General features: G+C 39.1%; 1 protein-coding gene and 1 long non-coding RNA gene across 2 annotated transcripts in view; both read left to right on the top strand.

Annotated features, from left to right (window-relative positions):
- The window catches only part of SPRY3 (sprouty RTK signaling antagonist 3), a 9,338-nt gene extending 2,031 nt beyond the window's left edge, over nt 1-7,307 (top strand). The window contains exon 2 of the mRNA XM_045798349.2: nt 3,978-7,307. Within this exon, the coding sequence (XP_045654305.2) occupies nt 4,081-4,947 (867 nt within the window). The 5' untranslated portion in view covers nt 3,978-4,080 and the 3' untranslated portion in view covers nt 4,948-7,307. The remainder of the gene's footprint in view (nt 1-3,977) is intronic.
- LOC148106700 (uncharacterized) overlaps nt 1-22,248 on the top strand; it is a 111,649-nt gene that overhangs the window by 42,869 nt on the left and 46,532 nt on the right. The gene's annotated exons all lie outside the window — the stretch shown is intronic.

Raw genomic sequence — 22,248 nt, 5'->3', positions numbered from 1 at the left:
TGAATTGGGCTAGGGTAGCAAAGTGACAGTTAAGAGTTAAATGTGGTGAGAACCTGGCAGCTCCAGCAAGATGTATGTGGTAGGAGGGAGGCCCAGTCAGTGGCTGAGAGGTTAGTAATGTAAACTATATACAGCTTGGTATTTGTAAGGGGGGAGTGCTTTGATAGAGATGCAAATGCTTTTGCACAGAGAGGGATTTTTGGAGAGCAGACTTTGGAACAGTAGAACTAAGAAAACATATAAAGCCATAGCAGAAATTCCCCCTATGTTTGCTTTCAGTTATTCTGAGAAGGAGTGTATATAACAGCAGAGCACAGAAAAAAGTAACACACCCCAGAGCTGTTACACAGTAAGGTACAAAACAGCATTGAACCCATGGGAGTGGGAGAAAACAGGAGCCAAGCTCTCCTCCTCTCCCCTCCTCTTTGAAATTGAGGTTGAGTCATATTGTATCAGAAAGGATTTACCAGAGAAATCAGAACTGTCTAAGGGTGTTAGCATAGTAGGGTTTTAGATAGGGAAGTTTTCAACTTTAGTCTCAACATGGCAGATTTTAGGTTCCAGGGAGTAAATACATTTTCCTTTCATTACCAAACAGCATTTCTTGAATAGATTTAGCTCTCTAGTCCCTAAGTTGGCATAAGAAAAGAAATTTCTGTTTAGGTTGAACAGAAAATTTCAGGGCTACAGAAAAACTGTTGAGAAAGCTATGAGCACCTGGCCAGAGGGACTGAGATGGGAGTGGGTTTACAATGCATCATTCATTACTGCGGAGGCACTACGTGACAGAAATCACTAGATCCCACCGATGTGCAGCCAAGACTTGTAATCAGCTTGGCTCCTATTTAATAATCTGTGATATGCATATTCTCTCTCTCATTTAATAGAATATGGAACTGACCAACAGCACAGTTTCTTAACTGTTTTTGCTGACAATGAATGGCCCTTTAGTGGGTGGATTTCTGAATCATAAACATGCATGCAGTAGTAGTTTTTCATCTAATCTGTGTGCTGTAGCAGTCTCTTGCCTGTTTGCTTCTCAATTGTTTCTCCCTCTTTACCTTCCTCTAGGTATCTGTTTCAGTTCATCCTGTTAGCCAGATCAGATTGGCAAACACTTTATTGTCATTCAATCCTGTTTTATCCTTCTCAACACCCTGATTTTGCCCAGGTCCTCTTTCCCACTGTATTGCAGATTTTCCACAGTCCATTCTGATAAAAGATTTTGCAGGGCAGGAGTTCATCCTGTTAAGCCTCTTGTAAACAAGACAGTAGTACCTCATCATCCCAGACCAATGCCCAAGGCTTCCTTTAATCATCCAACCAAGCATCTCACGTTTTCAGTCTTCCAGCGATCTAATCAATATCCAGATACACCTTCTCAACTTAAGCACCCTATACCCTTATGCTGCCAAGACAGGATCCACTTTGAACATGGTTCTGAGTCATTTCTATTATGACCTAGATTCCTCCAAGCTTAGCTTTTCAAACTTCTTGGCATGTCCCTGAGGTACCTAGTGATATCTTTGGAATCCCATAGGATTATCTTTTGTAACTTTGAGACCTTGTATGCCTTCCTTTGAGTTATTGATTCTTGGGATTTCCAATATGTTTCAAATCTAATTTCCTTTGGGAAATCAATGAGTCTAAAATGCATCCAGTGTGTTTGTTACTGTTCTTATAGTATAAAGGACATAAAGGGCCCCATGCATTCTTTATCTGATCAATGGGGAATAAATCCATTTCTTATAAATGTGTGTAAACACTCTTCTTGATGCAAAGTTTCCACATCCACATACCCTGCAAATCAGCTGAACAATGTGTCTTAGTTTATTTTTTTAAGATTTTATTCATTTATTTGTCAGAGAGAGAGAGAGATTGAGCACAGGCAGGGGGAGTGGCAGGCAGAGGGAGAAGCAGGCTCCCCACTGAGCAAGGAACCCAACGTGGGGCTCAATCCCAGGACCCTGGGATCGTGACCTGAGCCAAAGGCAGACGCTTCACCAACTGAGCCACCCAGACATCCCATATCTTTGTTTATTTAGGTGTTTGAATGAAAACTACTTTTTCCTTTCCAATGCTGAGATTATGAATCTTAACAAAGTACAGTAAAGGTAGATGTGGAAGGCTTCAGGGGGCTGTGAGTCCAAGTAAATAAAAGAGACATAAATTGTGCTTTTGAATGCTGAAGTGAGGAAGGGCATGTTCCTTAGTTCACCCTCAAGGGTTGAAGATATAGAAGGTATAGATGAAGAGAAATTTTTATCAAATTGTATAGTTACAGAATTATAGATCATAATGGGGCAGAGTCCTTCAAAATCACTTAGTTTACCCCTATAATTATATAGATAGTGAAATTGAGGCCCAAACAAAGCAAGTGATTTGACAAAAGTGGCATAGATATTTGAGTCTTAGAATGTCCATAGTGTTTATTTGCATTCTCTTGTGCTGCATGAAATAACACCAAAACAACTAGCTAAAAAGTGAAATTATAGTCAGACTGGTTCTTTTCTGTGATGTGCCAGAAAAGTTATTTTTAACCAAATTAAATCTTCTTTTCAAAAAACGAACAGATGTAAATTCAACTAAACAGGTTTGCATGGGGATATAGCCTCAAAAGGCAATGAGTATGGTCATATTATTAGCCACTGAGTCCTTTATGAACGGCATCCTTATTTTTCCTGTTATTGAGCTTTGGGCACATTTCAGTGTCGTGTTTGCTTGCTTATGGAAACCTAATCAAGCACTATCCTCTTTCACTTGTTCATTTCTATTACTCATTCAAGCTTTGCATTCCATACAGTAGTGTGAGTAATCAATCTATTTTGAGGAGGCCTGAAATATGAGGGATTTCAAATATATACTTTATTCATGCTAGGTCCTAATGCCTCCAGGATGACTCTTGGATTTGTGCTTAAGTTTTCTTGTGTACACCTTTTTGGCCGTTCAGTCTTCCAGGTGGTGCAATACAGTGATCAGTCACCATTATCAGAATTAAGCTCCATCAGATCCTTCAGGGAATGACCACCCAACTCTTCCTGATTATGGTACAGTGGACACACAAGCATATGCTTTCTAGATACCCAACTTGGTTTAAATAGGTACAGTTACAGGTGATTTTTCAAATAATTCAGAGATCATCTTATATGGTTCCCCCATTCCCAGTGTTACACATATTAAAAAAAAATGTTTTTATATTAAAGTTTGATTCTGGAGCCACAGTACCACTTAGAAAGAATTATCTCCTCAGTAAGTTAAAACAGACTAAAGGTGAGGAGAACTACAAGATGATTAGTCTTGGCTTCCTTACACTTTGGGGTAGTTTTTTCCTATTATTCTACAGATAGCCTGATTTTTGTTCTCTGTGTCTCTGCCATATCACTGCCATTATTGCATCTTGCCTGCCTATATTCACTGAATCAAGCAATTCCTTTCTCATCTGTTTATTATGCTTATTAGAAATTTTACTGAAGGCAGAAGATATATATACCATCAATCAAATATATATATATATATATCTGCATGTGTATATATGTCTCCTACACATACCCATGCAATTTCTCATGGAAGACTTTTGAGGCTTTTTCTTTTACATTAGTATTACTTCAAGATGTAGCCTTTCCATTTGAAATTAGCTTCCATTTTTATTAGAATTTTGATGCTCAAGGCCTAAATTTCTCTGTTAGCAAGCATCTGAATGAGCTCACTGCTCCTATGACCCTAGTCATATGATGGAATACAGAAGGAATTAATGATGTGAGCTTTGCTCCCAGAGTGCTTTATAGTCTGGATGGGTTGACCAGATTTGCCTGTAAAGACGTGGTTAAGGTCAATTATGGAATAAAGTTGTAACACGAAGGCTACGCTAAGGTAACTGAAGGTAATGGTGAGATAGGGCCTGAGCTTTGTTAGTTCCCTGCAAAGTAGTCATGCCTGTGTCTTCTCATGTATTGTTTCTATTATTTCTTCTCTCCTAGGATTTTCTGATGTGCCCTAAGGTCCATGTAACTACAAGGGCTATTTATCACCACAAGTGCCACCCTGACCCAAAACCACTCAGAACTCAAGAATCAAAGCAAAATGGATGCTGCAGTGACAGATGATTTCCAACAAATTCTGCCTATTGAACAGCTGCGCTCTACTCATGCTAGCAATGATTATGTGGAACGGCCTCCAGTGCCCTCTAAACAGGCCCTCTCCAGCCCTTCCCTTATAGTGCAAACCCACAAATCTGATTGGTCCCTGGCTACCATGCCTACTGCTCTTCCCCGCAGTCTCAGCCAGTGCCATCAATTGCAGCCCTTGCCTCAGCATCTGAGCCAATCTAGCATTGCCAGCTCAATGTCCCATAGCACCACTGCCTCTGATCAAAGGCTCTTGGCCAGCATTACGCCCTCACCTTCGGGCCAGTCCATCATCCGAACCCAGCCTGGAGCAGGGGCTCACCCAAAGGCTGATGGTGCTCTGAAGGGAGAAGCTGAGCAATCTGCAGTGCACCCCAGTGAGCACCTCTTCATTTGCGAGGAGTGTGGGCGCTGCAAATGTGTCCTCTGCACAGCAGCTCGTCCTCTCCCCTCCTGCTGGCTGTGTAACCAGCGTTGCCTTTGCTCTGCTGAGAGTCTCCTCGATTATGGCACTTGTCTCTGCTGTGTTAAGGGCCTCTTCTACCACTGCTCCACTGATGATGAAGACAACTGCGCTGATGAGCCCTGCTCCTGCGGGCCTAGCTCTTGCTTTGTCCGCTGGGCAGCCATGAGCCTCATCTCCCTCTTCCTACCTTGCCTGTGCTGCTACCTGCCTACCCGTGGATGCCTCCATCTGTGCCAGCAGGGCTATGATAGCCTCAGGCGACCAGGCTGCCGCTGTAAGAGGCACACCAACACTGTGTGCAGAAAAATCTCTTCTGGTAGTGCACCATTCCCCAAGGCCCAGGAGAAGTCCGTATGACCTTCCTACAAAATGGATCCAGAGCTTTTTCCTTCTAACTCCCTTTAGTAAAGTGTAGGCCTCATCTTTGAAGGGGGGAGAAGGAGTAAAGCAGCCAAAGTTAGGGCCTCACCAATTTGGCTCCTGCAGTGTCAGGGGAATGGCCAAGTACATCCTGGTGCAGGATGCCTTGTTCTTTCTCACAGTATCTATCCCACTCCTCTTCAACATTTTTACACCTTGCCATTTTAGCCCTGTGGCTGTTGTGGCAAATTCAGGTGATATATAAGCATGAGATTTGGACACTGAGGACTGGCAGAGCCAGCAATGTGGAGGTTTAGGGGGTCCCCAACATAATGCCTCTTGATGTAGGCTCTGAGCATCACTCTACTTTCCACGGTGCCTTTGGAAACTTTCTTCAAAGATGGTTTTCACAGGTCCATGTGGAACAGTGTTCAATATTCCAGGGAATCTGACCCCTTCTCCCTGTTAACTGCCCTTCTCTTCTTTAGCCTTTTTCTCCCTCTCTCCTCCTGTTCTGTGTTCCCCCCCTTCATTCCCACCTTATTTTTATTTTTCCTCTCTTTTCTTTCTCCCTTCCTTCTACTCCTTTCCTCTCTCTCTTTCAGACTAATCCATTCTCTACTTGGATCTCTATTTTGTTTGATTTATCGTTGTCTTTCTCCACCTGTCCTTCTTTCTCTACTATGTCCAAAAGTGCTGTTTTTCTGTAGGTGTTTCCTTTGACGCCAAACTTTGCTATGCTCTACTATTTACTAAATTTTATTAAGGGAAATGGATTACTGTAATGAACTGATCACTAGCAATAGTCTATATCCTGACGTGTGTGTGCGCACTCATAACCACACTCACCTGTTTGTGAGTATATGAGGCAAAAAGTATCTTACGTTTCCAGGTTTAACTAGTTGGAGTTTTACTCCCTTTCCCAGTAATCAACTTATAGTACTGACAGATTCCACTAGCATGCAGAGTAGGATAGTAAATCAGGATGCTCATAACTTTGTATGTCTGACCCAAGTGCCAAAGGCAGACGTGCTTTATAGCTAAATGAACAAAGCAAGGGATATTACAGAGGTCTGTTCTCTCTTAGAAGCTAACTGCCCTGAGACTGCATGGCTCAGGCCTTAATTATGGACATAAAAAGTCGTAAAACTTTAGAGCTGGAAGGAATCTTAATTGTTAATCTAGTTCAATGCCCTTATTTTGCAGATGGGAAAACTGAGGCCTGGAGATAGGGAGGGATTTTCCCAAGGCCACACACTGAGTTCATAGCAGGGTTGGGACTGGAATACAAGCCTTCTGACTCCTAGTTCAGTATTCTGTACCCTACATCACATAGGTCATGGGACTTTTCTCTTAGGACTCTTAGCAGTGACGGAAAGCCATTGCCATTCAATTTTTCTGGAACCATGCCAAGTTAGTGTGGCGGTCTTTATGCAGTGCATGGTGGGTAGCTAATTAACTATCAGGTGTTGAGGCTGCCCCCAGTGGACATCACCTTTGGCTCTGTCACCTGTAGAAGCTCAAGTGTGGAAAAAAACCACAAAACACAAAAAACAAGGAATCCCTAACCAAGCTGTATCTTCGCCTACTCTTTGCTGCACATGTTGTGCTCACTCCTGGCTTTGTCTGCAATGGCAATTGCCTGAGAACCTAAATTTCAGCAACAGTGGAAAACTGAGATGAAAGACACATAAAGCAGAGAACTGACTTCACTTTTAAAAAATATACCGAGAGCCTGTGTTGTGAATCCATTTCAATGGGAAAAGGCTGCAGTGGGGATGGCAGGCTCCTAAAGACAGCTGCTAAAAGACACAAGAATTAGATCCAGTTTCCCTCTGTAAGTGAATCCAAAATTCACTAACGAATTCAGAGATTGAGGGCACTTGCTTGAAATCAAGGTGCTCCAACTTAGTTTAAGACTTCCAGACTCTAACTTTCTATATCATCTCTTTTAAAGTGTGCATGGATGTGTATTGCAGAGTGGAGAGGTGGGGAGAAATGTATAGTCATACACAGGGAGAAGAAGAAGGAAACATCCACACCCCTTTGTCGGATATATACTATAGAAATATGTGCCACTTAGTTTTTGTTGGTTCTGAAACTTCCTGAAGTGTACTGACATTTGGGCTGCGCACAGCCCCATGCTTTCACTTTCGCCTCCTGTTCTAGAATTGCTTTGCTCTATTTTTGTATATATAAATATGTTATGATGATTATTAATAATGTTAATGATATTGCTGCAAATGGTGCCATATATAAGGTTTGGCTTCTTGGAACATTATAAACCCAAACCAATACCTGTAACCTCTTCAGTTGCTTTCAGATCCTTCCGTTTTAAGTAACTTTTTAAAATCTTACGAGTCTGCCTGATTGAACTTTGACTTATCTACTTCTAAAAGCTGTGCCCAGTTCTCTGGGTCCAGCTGGATGGTGATGAGTAGCAACACACACTTCTCCCCGCTTATGCCTGAAATTTGCTTAGTGCTGAGATATATAAGGATTCTACGACACTAGTGCATTGTTCCTGGAGCTAAAGTTATTCTATGGATGTTTGCTTATTAGTTTCAGGGCCCAAACAACACAAGTCCCTCCTCCTTGATAGCTCCTTGATATCCCAATCCTGCAGTCCTTACTCAGGCAAATTGTGCACTGCCAGAGGGGCCCTGGGCTCTGCCATACACCCAGAAGAGCTCTTCTCAGTGTATTTCTAAATGGCCTTACACTTGGTAGAAGAAACTGAAGGGTTACTCACATGCAATTGCAATCTGCAATCTGCCCCTGAGTCAGAGCTTTCCCTTGTGTCCAAGTTGGCCTGATACGGGCTGCATCTGGTTTACATATAGATGGGTCCTGTTGGGGTATGTGTACAGACGTGTGAGTGTGCATATGTACCCTTCTGTGAAATTTTATATATATATATATATATATATATATATATATATATATATATATACACATATATATATGTGTATATATATGTGTGTGTGTGTATGTGTGTGTAAATATATATATTCACACATCTCTATATATTTTAATGTATTGCACATGTATATTTAAAATATATATGAAAGAACTCTAAATCCTGCAGAAAGCCTCTGTTTTCATTATTTTTCTACCTTGTGTCATGTACTGTATAAACAGGAATATTTAGAGGACATTTCCTGCTTAGCATTTTTGTGCTGTTAAGTCATCTGTTACCCCCTAATTCTACTACTTTCCACATACTGGTTCCCTGATACATTTCACATGGCTTAGTCAAGGGTTTTCCTTTGATTCTAGTCCATCTTCCCTCACCATGATGGCTATAATAAATATAGTGAACATTTATATACTGCTTACTATGTGCTAAGCACTACTTTAAGCACATTGCCTATATTAGCTCATTTCATTCTCACATTAACTTTAAGATGTAGGTACGGTTATAATTGCTATTTTACATATGAGAAAACTGAAGCACAGAGAGGTTAATTGACTCGCCAAAAGTAACAAATCTTGTAAGTGAAGGAGCTAATATTTGCACCTAGGCTGTCTGAGTCCAAAGTCCATGCTCCACAGCGTTCGGTATAGAAGCCTGGAACATAATGTAAACCCTCTGGTATAACAAGCCTCAGACAGTGAATAGTCCTTTCCCTAACTCCAGTACCTCTGCAGCCTAAGAGTTGAAACAAATGTGCTCCTATGTTAGGAGTGAAGCAATAGTTACAGACATCATATATTAGCTGTTTTGCCTCCCAAGATGGTGGCGTTACAGACTTCTCCACTACTCCCTTCGAAAACATGTTTGCAGCCAGTTGCCACTTCTCAGTCTACAGTGCAGAACTAGTAGAGAAATATTTTCGCTTGTGCCGGAGAAGGTAAGAGTTTTTAAAAGAGTGTAACCTTTTCTTTATAGGCCCAGGAAAACCAAGTTGATTTCCTTCTGCAGAAAGTAGAACTAAAACTATTTTTAGAATTTGAGATTAGTTCAAACTGTTAACATTTAGCCTCATTGATTATACCAAGTGCATTCTTCTGATTCAAATGTAAGCAATCCACTGATGACCATTGTTCAGTATAATTTATTACCTTTTCTCATCCCCTCCTTCATACTGGCAATTCTTTATACCTTAATATTATTTCAGAGCCGGAAAGAACATCTCTTAAAGAGCATCTACTCCAACACCAACGTTGTATAGTTGGAGAAAAAGATGCACAGAGAGGGAATATGACCTGTCCAAAGTCACATAGTTCTGAATTTGGTGGAATTATGACTTATTTCCAGATATCTGAGTTTCTTAGAAAATAGAACTTGAAGCAAAAGCTTATGTGCAATCCCAAGGAAGTAAGAGTAAAGAAGAAGAGTAGTGAAGTAGGGAAGGAAGGAGAGAAAACATAAAGGAATGTATCATTGTGTTGGCCATAATCTGTTTCATGACAAGCTAATTTCTCAATTTCTTAGGAAAGGCCCCACTGCATCTCCATATAGCCCGTCTGGGGGAGGAAAGGAGAAGAATTTATCTCCTGCCTCCTGTCTCATTAGTCAAATACCTTTCCTGTGGGATATTAACTCCCCTACACTTCTGAGCAGTACATGTGTGGATGCCCAAGCATGTACCTTGGCATCTCACCCCGTAGCAGCAAGGGGTAGTATAGTGGCTGCACTACACACAACAAGGCAAGTATGTGGATATAGGGAGACATATGAACTTGAGAACCTATGTATTCTTTGACTTGCTTTGAAGACTATGGAAATGAAGTCCCTGGTTCAACTAGAGGAGTAACAAAGTCTCAAAACATCCTTCATCTTAGCACAAAAAGAAACTTTATCTTACTGAACTCTTCAAAAAGCATGTCTAATCCAATGCATGTACATGAATGCACTTATATTCATTTAGGCTTCATCAGCATAATAGCAGGAAAACTGGTCAAGTTAATAAATTCAGGAAAAAAATGGCTAAGCAAGTTATCTTGCAACAAAAAATAAAACATTCTGTCGGTCAACTGAATCTTTTTCTATTTCAGCCACTAATTATGATATTATCACATAGACACATTCTAAGTGCTATACTATCATTTATTCTCATAAAAATAGTTCCCTGTGCCCTATAGACTATTCTTACATGAAGTCAAAGCATCTAGTTAATAAAAACATCCAATTGGTATGGTTTCATATCTATGGGCAATGTCATAAAAGCACTGAATGCATTCCAGTGATTTAATTCTTACTTTTTTCATGTAAGAAAAGATGAGCATAAGAAAATTCTGAAAATTTTTCCAGGTAAATAATGAAATCATGCTATCCTACAAACAATACAGTAAAACTCTCGTTCAATGACATCTACTTTACTGAGTCCAGTGGTTATTTCTCAGTTCTCATGTACCTGAGTTACTAACACCATTTGACATAGTTGCTCATTCTGTCTTCCTAAAAACACTTTTATCACTTGGCTTCCAGGATACCACATTCTTCTGGTTTTCCTCCTACTTCAAACTGTCTTCTCCTCCTCTGGTATTCTCTGCTGGAGCCCCTCACTTTCTTCACCTCTTCATATTCAAGTATCCCAGTAACTGGTCTTTGAAATATGCTCTTTAGGTACCATTTACATGATGAGTCTCAAAATTACATCTCCAGCCTGGACTATTTTCTTGAACTTCCACTCATATACCCAAATATCTATTTCACATCTGTACTCTGATATCTATTAGGAATTTCAAACATAACATCTTCAAACAAGACTCTTAATCTTTCTCTCCTCAAACCTGACCTTCACGGCATTTCCTATCTTTTTTAATGCCAATTCCAAGCTTCTAGCTGCTCAGATAAAAAACTTTGTACTTATCCACTGAGCATTTAATTAGTTATAAATGTAGCTAAAATTCTCAACCTCCAAATCCTCAATTAGCTTTTTACTCTGATGATTTAGCATGTGGTCATTAGTACCCCCTTTGAATCTCCGGCCTAAGGTTTGATAACACTAAAATCCTTGGTCCCTTTATCCTAATCTAGGCCCACATCCTTATCTTGACCCTCAAATTGATCAACACACTACCAGTGTTGCTGCTTTCAAAGGCCAGAATGACAAGACACATAGCCCTCAAGGAAAGACATCTTGAGAATGACACCTTTCATTGTTTAGGGATCTTGATATCATCACAATCAAAATTATATATGTTGCTCCCAAATGTATTTGCTGGCCAGTCTCCTAGAAAAATAGTGCTCATTTTTGACAACCCAGAAGTTGTCATTCTTCAACTATTCAGGCAATTCTTTTGACTATACCATGTAATTGTCATGTCTCTGATGGTAAAAGCCACAGATGACAAAGATCTGGAAATCCCCAAGTCCTTTAGGAACTAACAAACACTGCTGAAGCAGATTACTAAGGAAAGAAAACAGAGACAGTCACTTAGGCGAATACCCTAGTTTTATTAATACAGGGCTTTATTTTTTTTAAAGATTTTATTTATTTATGTGACAGAGATAGAGACAGCCAGCAAGAGAGGGAACACAAGCAGGGGGAGTGGGAGAGGAAGAAGCAGGCTCCCAGCAAAGGAGCCTGATGCGGGGCTTGATCCCAGGACCCTGGGATCACTCCCTGAGCTGAAGACAGATGCTTAACAACTGAGCCACCCAGATGCCCCTCTTAATATAGGGCTTTAACCTCAAGTCATCTGTATGTTTTCCTACTGTGACAAGATGAGGTGAACTATACAAGCATTCTGAAGGTTCATTTTGAACATATGTTCTAAGGCTTAACCTAAAGGGACACTTGACTCACTTGACCTTTTCTTTTAGGTCCACACTTTAATCTCAGCCTTCAAAATCTTACCACTCTGATGACAAAAACAAAACAAAACAAACAAAAAACTAAAAAGGAAATCCAAGGAAAAGAATACTAACTTTTATAATATCAGAGATTAGTTGGTAACAATTTTACTCTATGAAAGGGACCTTTTCCAGACGGAGTGAAGACCTCCCAAGTAGGAGAAGTCTCCAGCTATATTAATACATGAGCTATATTAAAGCAAAGAAAGAAAAAGTAGTGAGGACTAATACTAAATGTGGGTTGAGAAATTGTTTTAAAGCTTAAGAAAACAAGCCATATAAAAGAAAAAAGCTCTGTAACCGGTTTGTTTCTCTCACCTAAAACTTCATTTCACCAGCCTCTTGAACTCCTTTTTGTCCTTGACCTTTATCATCACTCTTCTTTCTTTTTCAAGCTCCTATAGCACATCTGTTGGAATGATTCTCTGTGTCTGTGCATGTGTGTGTGGGGGTGTGTGTGTGAGAGAGAGAGAAAGAGAGAGAGAGAGAGAGAGAGAGATGTGGATGGCGCCTTGAGCTCTCCCCTAGAGGTTCAAAGTTAAGAGTATGCCCATTAACACTCTCAGCCTTTCAAACTGCCTTCTAGGACATGTCCCAGAGTACCTGGAACTTACTAAATGACGAGGTTTCTTTCCTTCAGAAATACCAGACTGGATTTGTGGATTTCCCTGGATTGGCTTCTTCTCAGTCAATGTGGTGTTGTGGAAATCACAGTACCCTGAGACCAATTAAATCAAAATCTTTGGAGGTAGGGTTGAAGAATGGATTTTTGTTTAAAGCTCTTGGGTGATTTTAATATGCAAACAGGGTTGAGAAAGCCTAATCACTTCATTCTACAAATGCAGATACTGAAGCTGGGAGAGGGGAAGTGACTTAATCATAACCACACAGTTAATTAGAAACAAAGTTAGGAGTTATGAAAACCCAGGTCCTCTGACTCCTAGGCCAGAGGTCTTATCTTCATACTACACTGCTTCTCTTTCTATACTGTGCTTTCTGGACCTTTGCTTTTCTCATTTATAAAATGAAGATAATAAATCCTACAGATTTTGTGAGAGTTATTAAAACAGACACATTTCTAATGTACAAGGTTCTGCACAAATATGGAGGAATGTTATACTCTAGGGAATTAATATACAACACATATGTGAAGCTGAGTCTATAAAATAACATAATGAAAGTTGTTTCCTATTTTAATCCATCAATTATTTGGGTATTGGGTATTGTGTCTACCTAATAACATATATCAAGAAGGACCCCTTGTGTGGGTTGTGTATCTTTAAACTTAACTTGGTGTCAGTGACAAAAAATTCAGAGTTGATGAGAGAGGTCATTCTTTTCTTTCTCTTTCTCTCACTGCAGTTGGAATTTAAAAATATATAAAAGTAGTGAGATATCTGGACTTCTTATAGTCAGTCAACTACAACATGGCTTTAGGACTGAACTAGCCCAGGGTTTCTATGGGACTTGTAGATTCCATTCCTGAGGACCGTTAGGGGTTGGATGGAAGGGATTTAAAAAAAAAGGTGTCTCTTTTGAAAGGTAGGGTACATGGAAAGGCAAGGCGAGGGCTTCCAATTAGGAGGAGCTACTGCTAAAGAAGCAAGACAGGAAGGAAGAGGTTTTCTGATTTGGCTGATCTGAGGAAGTAGATTATTTGGGGGTCTAGTATCCCCAGAATGATCTGTAACCACAAGGAACACATTTTCTGAATTCCAGGGTCCCAGAACAGAGTTCTAGACCCATTCCTGTCTTATCCATCCCAGATATTAGGAATTTCCAGAAGGGGCCACTTCTATTCCCCCAGGAGTCATACATCTGGCTACTTGTTTATTTGGTAAAAATGGAATTCTGTACCATTTATAAAATGGACCTCTTGTGTCTTCTTTATTTTGAAAGTATAATGCACATTCCTAATTCATCATTCATTTTTGCCAATGATTTTTAAGTATTTATTTGAAAGTTATTTTTAAATACAAAAATATATTTACTTAACAAAGCACTCCTTTATTCTTTTATTTCAGCCATCCTAATAAATTAAAAACAAGCCATGATTAAAGTAGGTATTTCTATATGTCATGTTACAACCTAGTTTTAAAAATCTACTTAGTGTATACACATATATATGTGTGTGTGTGTATATATATGCACATATATATGTTCATTTTATCTTGAAATGCCTCCTTTTTAAGGGGGAGGCAGAGAGACAAAGAATTTGAAGGAATCAAGAGGCCTAAAAGTATAGTGATGGGCGCTTATGATCCAGACCTGCCTCAGACAGGGTTAGCTTTCAGATAATTCAGAGATAATGACTTATGCTTAGGAAAACTTGGATTGTTAGAAACCATGTTTCAGGGATCTTGATTTTCTAGAAAATATAACCCAAACTCATTGCTAATAGCTACACTGCTGATGAAGTGCTTGTAGTTTGCCTGACAACAATTAACACGAAAACCTGGGATGAGTTGCATAAAATAGCATGTGGACAGAATGAGAAATCAGACTGTCTCTAGTTCTAAAGGAATGGTCAAATTTGGTTGTGCATTAATAGTAGGAACATTGAAATCTATTTCAACAGAATTTCAAATAAACAGAATGGAGATTGGACCTGAGGAGAATAAAGGGTAATTACACCATAAAAGACTAGAGCATAAGCTAAAGTGCAGAAGCAACACTGAATTTAGAATCAGAGGATAAATGTAATAACACACAAGACAGTATGAGATGAGAGAAGCCAACCTTGATGAATTTCATCCAAAGAATTGTATGTCATTCCACTATGTGTCAGGCATATTTGGTAGGTTACTTAGGCTTTCTGTGCCTGGTTTTGAACCCAGAAACCATAATTCTAAATATTTTGCACTCGTAACTACTATAATCTACTTCTTTTCAGTCTGAAATTGGCTATATGAGTAGAGTCATAGGATGTCCCCATTTGCCTGGGACAGTCTCAGTTGATAATTATTTCCCAGAATATTTAATAGTGCCCTCTTACATTCTGAGAACTTATCCTGACATAACTTGGATATAATATGTAATAGTATACTTAATTAGCTAACTTTGATAAAATCATTGCATGAAGAGTTCTGGATAATTTCAGCATTGGCCCATTGCTCCTATTATCCTCAAACATCATATAAAATTGGCCTCCCCCCATTTTTTTTAGATTTTATTTATTTATTTGACAGAGAGAGGGAACACAAGCAGGGGGAGTGAGAGAGGAAGAAGCAGGCTCCCAGCGGAGCAGGGAGCCCGATGTAGGGCTCAATCTCAGGACCCTGGTATCACACCCTGAGCCAAAGGCAGATGCCTAACAACTGAGCCACCCAGGCGCCCCCGCATTTTTATTTTTTATTTTATTTATTTATTTACAATAATATTTTTTTATTATATTATGTTAGTCACCATACAGCACATCCCTGGTTTCTTTTTTTTTTTAAGATTTTATTTATTTATTCGACAGAGATAGAGACAGCCAGTGAGAGAGGGAACACAAGCAGGGGGAGTGGGAGAGGAAGAAGCAGGCTCCCAGCAGAGCAGGGAGCCCGATGCGGGGCTCAATCCCAGAACACCAGGATCACGCCCTGAGCCGAAGGCAGACGCTTAACCGCTCTGCCACCCAGGCACCCCACATCCCTGGTTTCTGATGTAAAGTTCAATGATTCATTAGTTGCGTATAACACCCAGTGCACCATGCAATACGTGCCCTCCTTACTACCCATCACTAGTCTATCCCATTCCCCCACCCCCTCCCCTCTGAAGCCCTCAGTTTGTTTCTCAGAGTCCATAGTCTCTCATGCTTCATTCCCCCTTCTGATTACCCCCCTTTCTTTATCCCGTTCTTCTCCTACTGATCTTCCTAGTTCTTATGTTCCATAGATGAGAGAAACCATATGATAAGTGTCTTTCTCTGCTTGACCTATTTCACTTAGCATTATCTCCTCCAGTCCCGTCCATGTTGCAGCAAATGTTGAGAACTCGTTCTTTCTGATAGCTGAGTAATATTCCATTGTATATATGGACCAGTCATCTGTTGAAGGGCGTCTCGGCTCCTTCCACGATTTAGCTATTGTGGACAATGCTGCTATGAACATTGCCCCCCCATTTTTAAAGCCCTTCTTACCCAGCTTGTGTTCCCTGATCCATCATAGCACCTTTGACCTTTTTTCTCCCTAGCATACTTGTTTTAAAAAATCTAAACCTCAGTTCAATAAAACCACTTGTTCTACATTTTCATCTAAACAGAGGAAAGTGGTTAAAGAAAAATACACAACCACAAACTTCAAGTGAGCCCTCAGTACCACCAGACATTTCTACTTCATTTCTCTCTTTAGTTTATTTTCCAAATTTCAAGAAGGCTGTCTCCTACTTCTCTCATCACACATCCAATACCCCCACCTCCTTCATACCTCCACTCCATCTATGACCTTGCCACATATCATTGAGAAAATAGAGGCATTCTCTCCCGAACCTTCTCCAGCCAGCCTTTTTGAACCAATCCTCCACTGAAATGGCTTGTATTGATGTCTCCAATGATTCTACTTTCCTAAATCCAATGGTAAATTCTCAGTCTTCATCTTACTCAACTTGTCAGCAGTACTTGTCCCAGCTGATCATGCCCTCTATCCCCAAAAAGCCTAGCAGAGCCTGAGATAAGGACTTGCATGCAGTTAGTTTATTTGAGGAGCTGACTCAGGAAAAAGGAAACAGGACTGAAAAGAATGAATCAGGAAAGGAGGGACCATCAATTCAAGGATATGTTATTAATCTATTTACCACTGAGGACTCCATTTGGAACTGTATAGATGCACTTTAGAATTTTCCATCAGACATAAAAGAGAGGAGTGTTTATCCATCATATTTTATCTCCCATTGACCAAAGGGTAATCTGAGAGAGTATTAACTCACTGGCACTTGCATATTTGTTCATGAACTAGAATCACTGAGCAGGATCCTGCCGGTCTTCTACCTGGTGAGAGCAGAGAAGCCCCAAGGCAGGAAGAAATAGTATAAGAAACAGCTGAATGAGGTAGCATCAAGTTACCCCTGCATACAGCTGCTACAGCAATGTCCTGAACAAATGGTGGTCCAGGAGCATGTGATGTGGGGCATAAAAACATTCAACACACTCTCCTTCTTGAAATACATTCCTTACTTGTCATCCCGCACATGACACTCTCCTAGTCCTCTTCCTGCCTCAGTGATCTCTCCTTTTCCAAGTCCTTTTATGATTCTTCTTCATCTCTCTGAACTCTAAATATTAGAGTGCCAAAAATTTCAGTTCTTAATCTTCTTCTTTTCTCTATCTACACTCACTTTCTTGGTGATCTCATCTAGTCTCCTGCATTTAAGCACCATTTTTATATACGCACAACTCCCAAATTTATATCTCTAGCCCCAACTGCTCCCCTGAATTCCAGACTGTTTTCTTAAAATGCCCACTTAAAAGTTTAATAATAACATTAAACTTAACATATTTAGGCAGTAAATGATTTCTATACTCTTGAAAATTGCTCCTCTCTCAGTTTGCCCCATTTCAGTAAATTATGACTCCATTCTTCCAACGACTCAAGCCAACCATTTTGAGGTATCCTTGACTCCTACCTTTTTCTCATATCAATTGGCCAACAAATCCTGTTAGCTCTACCCTCAAAATAAATACAAAATTTGACCACATCTCTCTATTATCACTGCTACTACCTTATGAGATAAGGGTCTCATCCACCCTTATCTCCTTCCTTGATAAGTGCAGCAACTCCTTGATTCTACTCATGACCCCTCCCCCAAAGTCTAATCCCAACAGAGAAACCAGAGTGATTGCTCTAAAACTGAAGGCTGGATCTTGTCATTCTCCTGCATAAAATCCTCCAATGGTCTTCCCATTCACTTAGAATCAGATTCATAATTTCCATCATGGTTATAAAGCCCTACATACATGCTTTTCTCCTGATGTCTACATGGCCCAGTCCCTCACTTAAATCAGACGTCCACTCAAATGTCACTTCCTCAAGGAGGCCTTCCCTGACCATCCTAAATCGGCATTGCACACCATTCTATTCTTGTTTTGCTTCATTTCCCCCCCATAGGAATTCTTACTATCTCATTCTTATATTTTATTGTTGAATGAATAAATAAATGGATATCATGGTAGTTAAGTTGGAGCAACCTTTCTTTTTTATTTTTATAAGGTTTTTTTTTTATTTTTTAAAGTCTTTATTTGAATTCTAGTTAGTTAACATACAGTGTAATATGAGTTTCTGGTGTACAACTTAGTGATTGAACACTTCCATACAACACCCAGTATTCATCACAACAAGTGCCTTCCTTAGTTCCCATCACCTATGTAACTCATCCCCCGCCCAACCTCCCCTTTGGTAGCCATCAGTGTGTTCTCTAAAGTTAAGTCTGTTTCTTGGTTGGCCTCTCTGTTTCTTTTTCTTCCATTTGTTCATGGGTTTTGATTCTTAAATTCCACGTATGAGTGAAATCATATGGTATTTATCTTTCTCTGACTGACTTATTTCACTTAAAATAATACTCTCTAGCTCCTTCCATGTCATTGCAAATGGCAAGATTCCATTCTTTTTGTGGCAGAGTAATATTCCATTGTACATATATACCAAATCTTTTTTTTCCCCCTCAGATCTAGGATTAAAGTTCAGTTTAAGGCAAGAATAATGGTTTGGGTTAGGGTTTGGGCCACTGTGAGGGTATATGCCTATTATCCTGCAGTTCAGATACCTCTCCAGAGGGATAAATTTAGGATTAGAGTTAGGGTTAAGGGTTGGGGTTAGGATTAGGTTTTCATTTAGAATAATGCTTTCTAGCTCCATCCATGCCATTGCACATGGCAAGATTTCATTTTTTTTTATGGCTGAGTCATATTCCTTTGTGTATATGCCAAATCGTCCCTGGCCCCCGGATCCAGGATTAGGGTTCTGTTTAGGGCTAGAATATGGGTTAGGGTTAGGGTTGAGGCCAGGGTGATGGTATGTGCCTATTATCCTGCAGTTCAGAGACCTCTGCAGAGGGATACGTTTAGGGTTAGGGGTAGGGTTATGGTAGGGCTAGGTTTAGGGATTAGCAGTTAGTGGTTAAGGGTTAGGGTTAGGGTTTGGGTTAGGATTAGGTTTAGGGCTAGGGTTAGAGTGAGGGTGAGGGCATGTGCCTTGTACTCTGCAGTTCAGAAATCTCTCCATAGAATAAAACCTCAGATTTTTGTTAGGTTGGGCATAAACATGGCAACCATATTCTGGCTGTAGTAAAGAGAGAATTTGACACTATAAATACTCTTTAACTGGATATTCAATTGGTCTCTCTTTTTGAATCTTGATCTTTGCACCCATTTTTCAGAAATGCTACACATTCTTATTTTATTATTTTTACTCCAGTTGGTTAATGTATAGTGTAATATTGAATTTTTGTGTGCAATATAGTGATTCAACAATTCCATACAACACCCATTGCTCATCACAAGTGCCCTCCTTAATCTCCATCACCTATTTCACCCTTCCCCCGCCCATCTACCCTCTGGTAGCCATCAGTGTATTCTCTATATTTAAGTCTATTTCTTGGTTGGCCTCTTTCTTTTTTTCCCCCACGATCATTTATTTTGTTTCTTAAATTTCACATATAAGTGAAATCACATGGGCAATTGTTAGGTCAACAAATATTAACAAATGTACCTGTGTGCCACTCATTGCTTTATGTATTGTTCCACTGTGTTCTCTCCCAAAACTCTTCCCTTGCCCCTTGGAACCCCTATTTATTTTATTTCTCCACTTCTGGAACTAACTAACACCCTGAAAGTACACTGTTTCCCCTTCAGCACTTTCTAGTGGTTGCTGTTTATTCTCCCATATATGATTTCACTTCATTCACAATGCAACCTAGACTCCAGGGAGATGAAGATTATCCTCAAAGAAAATATTGGTTGAAACTGTATGGGTGTCTGATCTCTCTCTGGCAGAAAGTATACTCCAGAAATATGCAGAATACTAATATAATCTTTCCTTTAAAGTGATGACTACCATAATTAGAGAAAAGAAAGAGACTTCTACTGGTAAGAGTTCCAATCATTAACAAAGGCAGGATTACTGGGCCTCTTTAAAGTATTTCTATAAATGTATGTTTGGAAACAACTACAGTATAAAAATAATAGATACCAATTGTTGAGAATCCTCTGTGTTCCAAGTATAAAATTTAATTTTTATGATATAGATTTTTTACCACTATTTTTAAATTTTTATTTATTTATTTTTTTGATTCATCCAGGTGCCCCCATTTTTATTTTATTTTATTTTATTTTATTTTATTTATTTTATTTATTTTATTTATTTTATTTTATTTTATTTTTTATCACTATTGGCAACAGATATAGAAACTGAGGCTTTGGAAAGTTAAATGATTTATATAAGGCAATACAGTTAACAAGATTTTTTCTAGATTTATTGAGGTACAATTGACAAACAAAAATTGTATAATTCAATGTAGACAATGTAATGTTTTGATATATGCATATATTATGAAATTAGTACCACAGTCAAGCTAATTAACATATCCATCACCTCACATAGTTTTTGTTTTTTATTTAAATTCAATTTAATTAACATATAGTGTATTATTAGTTTCAGAGGTGATTTAGTGATTCATCAGTTGCATATAACACCCGTGCTTGTTACATCAAGTGCCCTCCTCAATGCCCATCACTGTTACCACTCCCCCCCACCCACTTTCCCTCCAGTAACCCTCAGTTTGTTTCCTATGGTTAAGAGTCTCTTATGGTTTGTCTCCTTCTCTGTTTTCATCTTATTTTTCCTCCCCTTTCCCTATGTTCATCTTTTTTTTCCCTTAAATTCCACATATGAGTGAAATCATATATTTGTCTTTCTCTGACTGACTTATTTTGCTTAGCATAATAACCTCTAGCTTCATCTACGTCATTGTAAATGGCAAGATTTCATTCTTTTTGATGGCTGAGTAATATTCCATTGTATAAATATACCACATCTTCTTTATCCATTCATCTGTCAATGGGCATCTGGGCTCTTTACATATTTTGGTTATTGTGGACATCGCTGCTATACATTTGGGAGCATGTGCCCCTTCAAATCATTATGTTTGTATCCTTTGGATAAATACCTAATAGTGCAATTGCTGGGTCATAGGGCAGTTCTATTTTTAACTTTTGGAGGAAACTCCATACTGTCTTCCAGAGTGGTTGCACCAGTTTGCATTCCCACCAACAGTGTAAGAGGGTTCCCTTTTTTCCATATCTTCACCAACATTTGTTGTTTCTTGAGTTGTTAATTTTAGCCATTCTGACTGGTGACCTCACTTTGTGTGTGTGTGTGTGTGTGTGTGTGGTGAGTGCACTTGAGATATAGTGTGAGCAATTTCAAGTATATGATATAGTATTAACTTACATTGCTGTACACTAGATCTCTAGAACTTATTCATACCACATAACTGAAACTTTGTACCCTTCAAACTCCCCAATTCCCCCACCTACCAGCACCTGACAATTACCATTCTACTATCTGCTTATATGAGTTTGACATTTTTTTATATTCCACCTATGAGATCAGGCAATATTTGTCTTTCTGTGTCTGGCTTATTTTACCTAGCATAAGGACCTCCAGATTCATCAATGTTGTCACAAATGGCAAAATTTCCTTCTTTTTTAAGGGTGACATATATATATACACATATGGATTAATGGATAAAGAAAATTTATATATAAATTTATATAAATTTAATCCACCAATGGACACATGGACACTTAAGTTGTTTCCATATCTTGGCTACTATATGAATAACACTACAATAAACATGGGAGTGTAAATATCTCTTTGAGATACTGATTTCATTTCCTTCAGATATGTACCCAGAAATGAGATTTCTCGATTATATGGTAGTTCCATTTTTAATTTTTTTGAGGAACCTTCATACTGTTTCCATAATGGCTGTACCAAATTACATTTCCACCAACAACATACAAAGGTTCTCAATTTTGCACAGCTGATCAATTTATTATCTTTCATGATTTTGATAATAGACATTCTAACAGGTGTGAGGTGATACTTCACTGTAGTTTTGATTTGTATTTTCCTGATGACTAGTGATATTAAATACCTTTTCATATACCTTTTGGCCATTTTTATGTTTTTATGTTTTCTTTGGAGAAATGTCTATTCATGTCCTCTGCGCATTTTTTAACCGGGTTATTTGGTGGGGTTTTTTGGTTTGTTTGTTTTGTTTTGTTTTTTTGCTGTTGAGTAGTGAGTTCCTTATGCATTTTGGATTTTAACCACTTACCAAATGAATAGTTTGCAAGTATTTTCTTCATTCCATAGGCTGTCTTTCACTCTGTTGATGGTTTCTTTTGCTGTGTAGATTTTTGGTTTGATGCAATCCCACTTGTCTCTTTTTGCTTATGTTCCCTGTGCTTTTGATGTCATATCCAAAAAAATCATATTAAGTTTCTGGCTGAT

The sequence above is a fragment of the Ursus americanus genome, unplaced genomic scaffold (assembly GCF_024610735.1).
Source record: "Ursus americanus isolate L20-20 unplaced genomic scaffold, mUrsAme1.1.p SCAF_118, whole genome shotgun sequence".
Classification (NCBI taxonomy): domain Eukaryota; kingdom Metazoa; phylum Chordata; class Mammalia; order Carnivora; family Ursidae; genus Ursus; species Ursus americanus.
The sequence above is the reverse complement of the archived record's forward strand: the minus strand, read 5'-3'. Positions and strand labels throughout refer to the sequence as shown.